This window comes from Salvelinus namaycush, chromosome 1, assembly GCF_016432855.1.
Source record: "Salvelinus namaycush isolate Seneca chromosome 1, SaNama_1.0, whole genome shotgun sequence".
Classification (NCBI taxonomy): Eukaryota; Metazoa; Chordata; class Actinopteri; order Salmoniformes; family Salmonidae; genus Salvelinus; species Salvelinus namaycush.
Window position 1 is genome coordinate 25169897 of NC_052307.1, and position 11710 is coordinate 25181606.

At 45.4% G+C, this 11710-nt stretch overlaps 1 protein-coding gene across 1 annotated transcript; it reads left to right on the forward strand.

Moving 5' to 3' along the window:
* Nucleotides 1-2609: 2609 nt before the first annotated feature.
* On the forward strand, nt 2610-11152 carry LOC120051178 (protein dispatched homolog 3-like). Its single transcript, XM_038997906.1, has 19 exons — nt 2610-2934; nt 3097-3316; nt 3566-3702; nt 3885-4019; nt 4141-4301; nt 4451-4590; nt 4731-4822; nt 4933-5097; nt 5286-5468; nt 7502-7638; nt 7742-7902; nt 7996-8126; nt 8261-8427; nt 8526-8652; nt 8748-8893; nt 9008-9167; nt 9330-9443; nt 9682-9854; nt 10092-11152. The coding sequence occupies exons 1-19, from the start codon at nt 2610-2612 to the stop codon at nt 10440-10442; spliced, it is 3225 nt and encodes a 1074-aa protein (XP_038853834.1). The 3' UTR covers nt 10443-11152.
* Nucleotides 11153-11710: the final 558 nt, after the last annotated feature.

An 11710-nucleotide genomic window follows, 5' to 3' on the forward strand; every position in this document is an offset into this window, starting at 1 on the left:
ATAAATTGACTTTCTCTGCTCTCAAGAATGAAAGAAAAGTTAAAAAGTTGAATGATTCTGGAAGCTTGTTAACACATTCCTCATTCTCGCTTCAGCCCTTGGAGTGTTACCCTGCAGTTGAGGCTTCTCTAATAAAGATATTGTATGGCTGGAAAAGCGGCGCGGCTGAATTCGTCAAGAAGGGAAAAGAATGTGTCAGAGACCGATTATTCCAGGAAGCATTGCAGTAATCTGCCGGGTGGTGGAGGGAGCCAGGGATGCTCTAATGTACATCTATGTTATGTCTGTGTAACGGTGTTCTCAGCAAACGACCATTAACATGAAATACACAGCTCTGCTTTAATAGTACAGTCTGCATAACTGAAGAGTGGTGTAAGTGTGAGGGGCCAGCATGGTGTTTCACCACAACTGATCAGCAATTCCAGGGATGTGGAAACAAACATGGCAGATACGGAAATGTACAGAGCTAGCTGATTTTAAACTGCCTTGAATATTACACTTTCACACAGGACATCATCATTTGTTGGTGTTGTAAGGAGTTCCATTTCCCCTCTTTTTCTCCCTCTCCTTTCCCCTTTTTTTCTCCCTCTCCCCTCAACAGACTGATCCTGTGTCTAATGAATTTGTCCTCTGCAGACACAGATGTTCTCCCAGTGCAGACAGATGTTGAACTGCTCTGTTCTCTCAGTGAGGGTGTCCATCTCTGCTCTGAACAATGGCATGGCACAGGGTGGACTCATTGTCATGGTGATCTCCTTGAATAGACTGTATTCGTGACTATGTGCAGGTGCAGCTGCAAATATGTACAGATGGCTAGCTACTATGGCTGATAACAAATCATAATGCCTATTTTCGTTCTTGATCAACGGCCATATGTTTACCAAACAAATTAACAATCGATTCAAATACACTTCTTATCGGAAATGTAAATATTCAAGACCCAGGCTGAAGAGCGATATGGAAATTATGCACCCACTCTTTTGGCCCCCCCGCCCCACCTAGATGACCCTGGAGCTAAATTCTAAAGATGGTAGATGACTTGCCAATTTGTCATTAGCATGATTATTGCCACTTGAATACCAAGTTACTGCAGTATCCTGTGTTTGCAGAATACCAAGTTACTGCAGTATCCTGTGTTTGCAGAATACCAAGTTACTGCAGTATCCTGTGTTTGCAGAATACCAAGTTACTGCAGTATCCTGTGTTTGCAGAATACCAAGTTACTGCAGTATCCTGTGTTTGCAGAATACCAAGTTACTGCAGTATCCTGTGTTTGCAGAATACCAAGTTACTGCAGTATCCTGTGTTTGCAGTGGAGTGAAAAGAGGAAGGAACAATAGCTTAACACTATCAGAAGCTGTCTATCACCAGGGATAAAACCCCTCATATTCCACCTCTCGCTAACATTCCACACGTCTCTCCACTCTCCGTAATTAGACAAGTAAGATTATTTAATTTGCTGAAGATCAGCCAAACCCAAGTCGACTGCTGGTGTGGACAAAGACGCCACTGAGCACTCTAGGGGAAATATTGTTTTTTGCACACACACTGAAGGAATGAGTGAGATGCATGAAATTACAGCCAATACTCTCTAAGCCCCCAGCCTTAGTGTTCAGCATATTAAACTGGCAGACCGGTACACTGCTTTGGGCCCTTGAGACAAGGTCCATCTTCTTCCTAAATTCTCCCCTTGATGTTTCTGTCAGCTGAATAAGAACCCTGTGTGTCTTGGCTATTGAGGGACAGATTCAATGGCTGTGCACTTTCTGGCTGTGTACTGCAGAATACCCTGCACCACTATTATGACTGCTCTGTAAATCACCTATAGTTTGTCTGTTTTTCTGCCCAAGGACAGGAGAGAATTTACATTCGGAGAGTGAGTGATGATGAAGTACTGTGTGTGTTTGTGACAGGTGCTCCAGCCATGGACTTAGAAGACGAGACGTTGTTATTCCAGAGCAGCTGGGATGCTGAGGAGGAAGAGGAGGAGGAGGGTGGGGAGTCAGATACACAGATTAATGGGAGGACCAGCACCACTGGAGGCAATGGGGTGTGGGGAGCGGTGGGCTGGGTCTACACACAGCCCTGGGTGAGTGGTGTTGTCCTGGGAGTTGGAGTTTTTCTCCCCTGTGCCCTCTCTGCCTACATGTTCCTATACTGCCCCCCATTGGACATAGACCTTTCCTACAGTGCCTTTGAGGTTCACAGCCACTTCTCCGCTGAGCGGTTTGATGCACTCACCATTGCCATAAAGACTCAGTTGGGGTCCTGGGACAGACGCAGGCGTGACGTGGACCCCTATGACTCCACCGCTCTACAGGAGCTGCTGTTGGACATGCTGGCTAGGCAGGGAGATGGAACATCCAACAGGACATCACATGGAGGGCTGAACTCGAAATCTCTGAAAAAAAAACGTGTTCAAAAGAGTAGTTATGGAACAGAGAGGAGATGCCCTGAGTCAGCAAGAGACTGAGAGGCATGGAGAGGCTAGGGGTGGTAAAGTAGAGGTAGGAGAGGAGGATAAAAATACAACTAATTTAGGAAAATCTGAGAGTCGTGAGTCCATAGCAGGAGAGGGCGACGGGGACAGTGATAGATCTCAGACTAGGATGCGCAGGTTTGTCCCCAACTACTCATACCTGCAGAGCCAGGCCCTGTGGAGGATGGAGCTGGTGTTTGTAGCTCAGGGTGGGGGGGACAACAACATCTTCACCCCAGAGCGTCTCCACACCATCCACCACATAGAGCGCCTGCTCATGCAGCACCCCCAGTTCCAACAGTTCTGTTGGAAGCCTCTGGAAGTCCTGAGAGACCTGCCCCTGGGCCCCTCCTACTGCTCCCCTCCAAGCTCCCTCCTCTCCTACCTCTTCCCCAGTGAACGGGGAGGCAGGATCTACTACGACGGCATGGGACCCAACCTGGCTGACATCCATGGTGAGTCTGATGTTTATAAAACTGGGCAACTTCTGTAGGTACAGTTGCTGCTCTGCATGATTTAGTAGTGAGCTCTTCTGCTTGAGAGAGATCAAGCAGAATATTAAAGGGGGCAGGCAGCGACGTTACCACTTTGATCTTCACTTGTGTTTTTACTCCCAGGTGCTCTGAGTCTAGCGATCACCCACCCACAGTTCTACTGGTATGTGGATGAGAGTCTGGCCCCTGACCGGCTCTCCTCCTCTCTCCTGCGCAGTGAGATCCAATTTGGAGCTCCGCTGCCCTCTTACTGCTCCCTCCAGGACCGGCCTGAGGAGCAGAGAAGCCGCTTCAGGAACTTTGTGGTTCAGTACGCTGACATCCTGGCTCAGCAGTCCACCAGGTGGCTTATGGGCCCTCTGCCAATGCTGATGATACGCTGTGTGCTGTGTAATCTTTAAAAGAACCACATTCTAAAAGACATAAAAGAGCCATACGATGAACTGATGCTGTTTTTAATTTCTCACAAGACTTTGACTTTGACCAATTGTAATTAAGCACAATCAAAGAGTCCCTCCTTTCATGACACCCACATACTATTCTTTCATTCTCTTGTCGCTGTCTCCTTATCTCTGGATTTGTGGGATGCTAGCCAGGTGAAGGTGTTGTATGGGGGCACAGAGCTGTTTGATAACGAGGTGAGACAGACCTTCCACAGAGACATGTTGCTGGCGCTGATCAGTGGAGGCTGTATCACTCTGCTGGTCTATTTCCTCACCTCCTTCTCAAGTAAGGTCCCATGCACTCTCCCACCTGCATTAGATACAACATGCATGTTATTGCAACATTTCCTATAGGTCATATGCTGTTATACATGGTATCTGATAAGCTAGCATCAGTATAGTATTCTTATTATTTTGATACCACATGCATGAGGTCTCACAGTCAGTCACTTTGGTGTGTCTCTACAGTGTTCCTGACATTCTTTGGGCTCACTAGCATTGGTCTGAGCTGCCTGGTGGCTCTTTTTCTCTACCATGTGGTCTTTGGGGTGAGATACCTGGGCATCCTCAATGGGGTTGCAGCCTTTGTGATCATTGGCATTGGTGAGTGACAATATGAAAAAATACTAGAATTTCTCTCATGACCAAACTAGTTGAGAAACAACATCTTTGTTACAGATAACATCCAACTCTTTCTTCTGTTTCCCCTCTCCGTGGTCTCCAGGTGTGGATGATGTGTTTGTGTTCATGAGTACCTTCAGACAGGCTTCCCACCTAGTCCATCCAGTCCAGAGGATGGTGTACACGGTGAAAACAGCTGGCCGGGCAACCTTCCTCACCTCCTTCACCACCGCAGCCGCATATGCTGCCAACACCTTCTCACAGGTACTCAGAATTATTGTCAGTCCATATTGTATTATCCTTCCAAAGGGAATGCAAAATAAATGAATGGCTGTGAGGTGGAACTGTCTGTATATGTATCAATATGAAAAGCATTATGTAAATGTGTTGAGGTCTTTTACCCTTCCAATCAGATTCCAGCCGTGCATGACTTTGGCCTGTTCATGGCCCTCATCGTCAGCTGCTGCTGGCTTTGGGTGTCAATCCTCATGCCCGCTGCCCTGTGTATCTGGACCCAGTGTATTGACCCCCAGGAGAATTCCTGTCTCAAATGGTGTGATCCCATCTTTCCTAAATTTTGTGCTAGAGAAGAGAGTTCCTATTGTTGTGCTGCTTGCCTTTTCATTCTGTTTTCCAATTATGAACAAAGTGTGGTTCTAAAGCTGTATCTCTCTGATACGCTTCCTCTTAAAGGTGGAAGGCACTTGCAGGACTGCCAGTGAGCCACAGTCCTTTGTCAGATGAGGATGACGATGTGACCCTACTGTCAGTGGAGATGGAGCCAGGTGAGATCCATATCTGAACAGAGATAAATGAATGAAGGGCAAAATAATGAAAGGTAATAGAGTCGCGACACCATTCAGCCCCTCTCTCGGTCTCTTCCTGTCTCACCCAGGCTCCTGTGACACAGATGTAGATGCAGCCATTCTGTCCCTGTCAGTGGAGACTTCTCTCTCACCACCAGAGCAGGGAACTTCAGGCATGGTCAGCACTTACCTTCAGTGGGCTCTGAGGCACTGGGTGGCAGAGCCAGCCGTGGAGAACCGTAAAGTCATTCTAGGTAAGGGCTCTGTCTGTCTGCAGCGTTTGGGAGGACCACCATATCTCATGATGCCCATATTCCTTTTTCAACTTTTATCAGCAATATCCATGAGTTTTGTATTGTCTATCCCTGAATCCTCCTCACAGAAAAGCTATTTAATCGTATTCCTCTCCCCTCAGTGATCTCCCCCATCTCTTACCGACCAGTCTGTGTCTTGCTGCAAATAGGAATCTACATCCTGGTCCTGCTGCTGTCTGCTGGGTGCTGCTGCCTCCTGCGGCCGGCCACTCATGCCCCGTTACTGTTTCGTCCAGACACCAACCTCCAGACTCTACTGGGACTGAGGAACAACCTCAGTGCCCAGGGCATATCCTGCCACATGTGCTCTGGTGAGACGTCGCCATCAATCTGTGTGATGGAACCCAGATGGGTGTAAAGTAAACTGACTCCACTACTTTAACCTTTCTAGGACACACGTTCCGCTAGCGGAACCCCCCCACAACATTCCGCTGAAAAGGCAGCGCGGGAAATTCTAAAATATTTTTCCGAAATATGTAACTTTCACACATTAACAAGTCCAATACAGCAAATGAAAGATAAACATCTTGTTAATCTACCCATCGTGTCAGATTTAAAAAATGCTTTACAGTGAAAACACAACATATGATTACGTTAGATCACCGCCAAGTCCAAAAAACACACAGCCATTTTCCCAGCCAAAGATAGCAGTCACAAAAAGTAGAAATAGAGATAAAATTAATCACTAACCTTTGATGATCTTCATCAGATGACACTCATAGGACATCATGTTACACAATACATGTATTTTTTGTTCGATAATGTGTATATTTATATCCAAAAATCTTAGTTTACATTGGCGCCATGTTCAGAAATGCCTCCAAAATATCCGGAGCAATTGCAGAGAGCCACATCAAATAACAGAAATACTCATCATAAACTTTGATGAAAGATACATGTTTTACATAGAATTAAAGATACACTTGTTCTTAATGCAACCGCTGTGTCAGATTTAAAAAAACTTTACGGAAAAAGCACAGCATGCAATAATCTGAGACGGCGCTCAGATATAAATAACATTTCTCCGCCATGTTGGAGTCAACAGAAATACGAAATTACATCATAAATATTCCCTTACCTTTGATGATCTTCATCAGAATGCACTCCCAGGAATCCTAGTTCCACAATAAATTGTTGTTTTGTTTGATAATGTCAATTATTTATGTCCAAGTAGCTACTTTTGCTAGCGCGTTTAGTACACATTTCCAAACGCTCATGCAAGTCCCGCATAACGTCGGACGAAAACTTCAAAAAGTTATATCACAGGTCGAATAAACTTGTCAAACTAAGTAGAGAATCAATCTTCAGGATGTTGTTATCATATATATCCAATAACGTTCCAACCGGAGCATTCCTTCGTGTCTGTAGAAGTTATGGAACGCAAGGCGATATCATGTGGAACGCGCATGACCAGGAACTGGCAATCTGCCAGACCACTGACTCATTCCCCTCTCATCCGGCCCCACAACACAGCATAAACTTAATTCAACATTCTACAGACTGTTGACATCTAGTGGAAGGCGTAGGAAGTGCAAACAAATCCATATCTTCCTGGGATTTGAATAGGCGATGAGTTGAACATTAACCAGCCTCAGAATTTCCACTTCCTGTTTGGAAGTTTGCCTGCCATATGAGTTCTGTTATACTCACAGACATAATTCAAACAGTTCAAACTTCAGAGTGTTTTCTATCCAATAGTAATAATACTATGCATATATTAGCATCTCGGACAGAGTAGGAGGCAGTTCAATTTGGGCACGCTATTCATCAAAGTGAAAATGCTGCCCCCTATCACTAAAAAGTTAAAGCCAAATGAAACTCCCCAGTCCTGCAACTGTCTGGCTGTAAATGTCTTTAAGCAACATTTCAATTCATTTTAGACTGGGATATTAATTTACAGTCGACTCTTGGTAAGAGCTGACTCCATTGCATTATTATTCTTGCTATGGGTATTTGCATATTCCAGTTCAGTGCTCACATTTACAACACTCCCAGGACATTGCATATACAAGGATAATAAGCTCTGCCAATCATTTAGCATTGAATCGAAATGTCCCCTGCAGGTCTGTTCATGGAGAAACCTCATCTTCTGCACAGCCCTACCCATACTACCCCCTCCGTGGCTTGGTTTCACCCCCATGAACATACCAAAAGCACTTCAAACTCAACTCTACGGAGCCCAATCACACCAAGCACTTCCTCCTACACAACAGGTACTGGATAGTATGTTAACATATCAAAATAGGATCCACATGAATATATCCCTGGCAATGTTCTGTCAATGTTTGAATGTGGGCCTCTATTAATCTACTGCGTATACTACTAATGTATCTTTTCATGACAGGGCCTCTGCTGACCGTGTATGTCTCTAAGCTGGATTTAGGCGCTTCTATCACTCTGTACCGCTTCTCTCTGAATACTAGCATGCCCTCGCCTTGGAAAAGCCTCAGTCCTAGGAATGGAGAAGTTCCATCTTTTCAGGTTAGATGACCCCAAAATGAAAATGCGGTATTACTGGGTTATGATCAAATATCTAACTTCTGACAATCAGCTTCATCATATAACTTCTGGTGTCTCTAAACAGGCTTACGTTGAACCTCACAGCAACTTCAGCACCCACATGACTGTGTGTGTGTCCCACCCCAGCCCTCGCTGGATGATCACTTCCCAGTCATGTGACCCGCGCCACGGCTGGAAGTCAGAGTTCAGCTTCTATGTGGCATCGGCTGAGCAGCAGCACAGCAGGTAAAAGGAATGACGAGGGACAGATGGAGGAATAGAGAACAGTCAAGCTGTTTGTGGTCAAACTGTTAACACAGCTGTCCTTGTGCCTCCTAGGAGGCTGTATTTTGCCCAGCACAAGCTTAGTCCTCATCCAAGCCGAGTGTGTGCAGAACCACCTGGTTGTGTGATCAGCTCCGGGCCTGACGGACCCACACGGGGCTACTTCTACACACCGCTCCCCACAGGTAAGAGCGGGACAACATCTGGAGCCAGAAAACATCAGGGAACTGCATGAATACTGAAATAAGAGTGTACTATGAATTGTTGCTTATGAATGTGATGGAGTCACCTTTTTCCTCATTTGTACCTTGTTTCAAAGATTCCACCTCAACGAAAAGGTCCAGGACCTCCGGTTTTAACCCCTGTAGTGGAGGTGGCTGTGGCCAGCCAGCAGTCCGTCCTCTGGTTGACACTGGTGCCATGGTGTTTGGAATACTGGGAGTCAACCGCACCCAACGCACAGACAACCACGTCATTGGGGACATGGTGAGGGGCCAACTGCGAGATAATAAAGATATGAAGGTGTAATTTAATAATCAATACTGTTTTAGTGGTATTCATTTGCTTTAAAATTCTCTCCAAAGGGCAGTGTGATATTGGATCCAAACTTTGATATCTTCCAAGAGATTGGTCATCTCTGCCAAATCTGTAAAGTCATCAGTGCTAATAAACAGCTTGTGAAGCCGGGAGGAGCCCAATGTCTACCCTCCGGTACAAACTGCACAGGCAGTTTAACACATATAACAGCACACATACACAAACCACGTTTGATAGGAGTTATGTATTCTCTCTCTCCCTCTCTTCAGGCAACAAACTTTCTTTTATCCTGCCCTTACTCCACCCAGACTGCCACTCACTCCCTGAGCCCAACCTGTTGCCAGGCCAGCTGTCCCATGGGGCCGTGGGGACACACGGTGGCAGAGTGCGCTGGCTCTCCATGGCCTTTGAGTCTGTGAGTGCTAGCCACTGTTGTACTTGGTGTATACTACCACCTATAATGTAGCGATATAGCCCTGATTTGTGCCTGTAACTGAGCACATGTATTTTTCATCTGTCTGTTCCTAAGACCACCTACAAGGGGAAATCCTCTTTCCAGACTCGCTCAGACTTCCTCCAATGGGAGACCTTCCTACAAGAGCAGCTCTCAGCTCTCCCAGAGTCCTCTGCTCTACGGAGAGGTTTCCAGACCTGTGAGCACTGGAAGCAGATCTTTATGGAAATCATAGGCAAGTGGAGAAGCCGGAGGACATGTTCAATACCCAGGGCACAATCAAATCTTTTGACTGCCTGTCGGGCAGCTAATAAATATATGTAAAAGATTATTATTTCAGCCCTTCTGGGAATGTAACTTTCCTGTGCTGACTGACTCCATCCTGGGTTATATGTAGGTGTGGAGAGCGCCCTCTGCAGTCTGCTCCTGTCCCTGGCCATCTGTGTGGCAGCTGTGTCTGTTTTCACTGCCCATATGCTTCTGCTGCTGCCAATACTGCTCACCATTATGGGTAAGACACTGCTGTCAAGCCTTTATTTTTATCAGGATGGCCCATTGTGAATAGACTGCAGAGAAAGGTCTCCAATAATTAGATACAATGCAATATTGATGTGTCATTGGGTATAATGTAAGAGGCAGTCATTAACTGTTGTAATGTACATACTGTATGTTCTGTGGTTTTAGCCGTGGGAGGATTAGGGGGTCATCTGTCTGTCAGTATGTGACTGTGATCTCTTGACCATATGCAGGGGTCATCTGTCTGGTGGTGGCCATCATGTACTGGCTGGGCTGGGAGTTGGGTGCCGTGGAGGCCATCTCTCTGTCCATCCTAGTGGGCTCCTCAGTGGACTACTGCCTGCACCTGGTGGAGGGCTACCTGCTGGCTGGGGAGACCTTACCAGCCACACCAGAACACACTATGGTACGTTCAACACAATCTGATATGCATCTATTATTGGCACATGAGGAATTGAATTTACATATTTTATATTCTACTGTTAGATAGCCAAACTTGGTAAATGAAGGATTTGCCTTGAGTATATTCTGTTTACTTAAAAGTCACTCTGTGACGAATGCCACCGGGTTTAATGGAATAAGCCTGAGGGTTATAATGCATAAAGAGAAAAGACTCATTATATAAATCTGTTTGTATTCTCAGGATCTATCAGCTAAAAGGCAGAGACGGACCCTAGACGCAGTGAACCACGTAGGAGTTGCCATAGTGTCCAGTGCTGTCACCACAGTCATTTCAACCATCCCTCTCTTCTTCTGTGTCATCGTGCCTTTTGCTAAATTTGGTCAGATCGTGGCCATAAACACAGTAGTGTCCATCTTGTTCACCCTGACTGTGACAGCAGCCATGTTAGCCACCATGGGCCCTGCCAACTTCCACAGGCCTCCCGGTGCCGTGCTGAAGGCCAGCCTGGCAGTACTGGGAACCACAGCCTTTGGCGTTGCCCTGTGCTGGGCAACTAGGACCAGTCCCTGGCACACAGTAGTCACCATGTGACCACAAAAACTCAACCACTACTGTTACCTCTGTAAGCAGAACTAAGAGGCTTGGTCTAAACCTCAGTTTAGTATTGTTCTATACATGCAGCTGGAAGGATTCAGATAAGTAAAAGCATCTTGTTTGAGTAGACCATTCTTGATGTGGATAAAGTTGAATAATTTTTTTACCAAAAGAACAGAATGTGGTCTCTTGAGAATAAATAGTCTGCAGAATAGGCTTTGGTTTCTGTGGATGCAGCCTACTGCTCACAGGAGATTACAGTGTTGATTTAAATACTGGTTGGGTCCACATTACTTTGTTCCTGAGAATATTTATTTTTTCTGAAAATTACTGGCTTCTCTGACCTGCTGTTAGCACTAACCTCTGATGGTTGGAAACCACACTTTGAGGTCCAAGAAGACAGGTGTTGAATCAACAAAAAAATATGAATCATTGTCATGCACTCCCTTATTCCAGTGATAAGCCTATCACTCACATCACACCTCTTCACTTGTCTGATTGTTCAGAAGAGAACATTGCGAGTCAAAAGAGTATTCAAGAAAAGGCCAGTGTAAATTGGGAAGATTGTAAAAACTGGGATAAAAGGTGCTTTACTTTACTGGCCTCACTCTTGTCCAGTCTACATGTGTAGATCTTAGATGTAGTGTGAGATATCCCATCGGGTACTTGGTCACCTCCCTGACCAAGGAAGGCCCTTCTCCCTGATTGCTCAGTTTGGCCGGGCGGCCAGCTCTAGGAAGAGTCTTGGTGGTTTCAAACTTCTTCCATTTAAGAATGATGGAGGCCACTGTCTTCTTGGGGACCTTCAATGCTGTAGGCATTTTTTGGTACCCTTCCCCAGATCTGTGCCTCGACACAATCCTGTCGACCTCATGGCTTGGTTTTTGCTCTGACATGCACTGTCAACTGTGGGACCTTTATATAGATGGGTGTGTGCCTTTCCAAATAATGTCCAATCAATTGAATTTACCACAGGTGGACTCCAATCAAGTTGATCATCTCAAGGATGATCAATGGAAACAAGATGCACCTGAGCGCAATGTTAAGTCTCATAGCAAAGGATCTGAATACTTATGTAAATAAGGTATTTCTGTTTTTTTATTTTCAATAACCTGTTTTTGCTTTGTCCTTATTGGGTATTGTATGTAGATTGATGAGGAAAACAATTTAATCAATTTTGGAATAAGGCTGTAACATAACAGAATGTGGAAAAAGTCAAGGGGTCTGAATACTTTCCGAATGCACTGTACTGTATGCTGCTAATA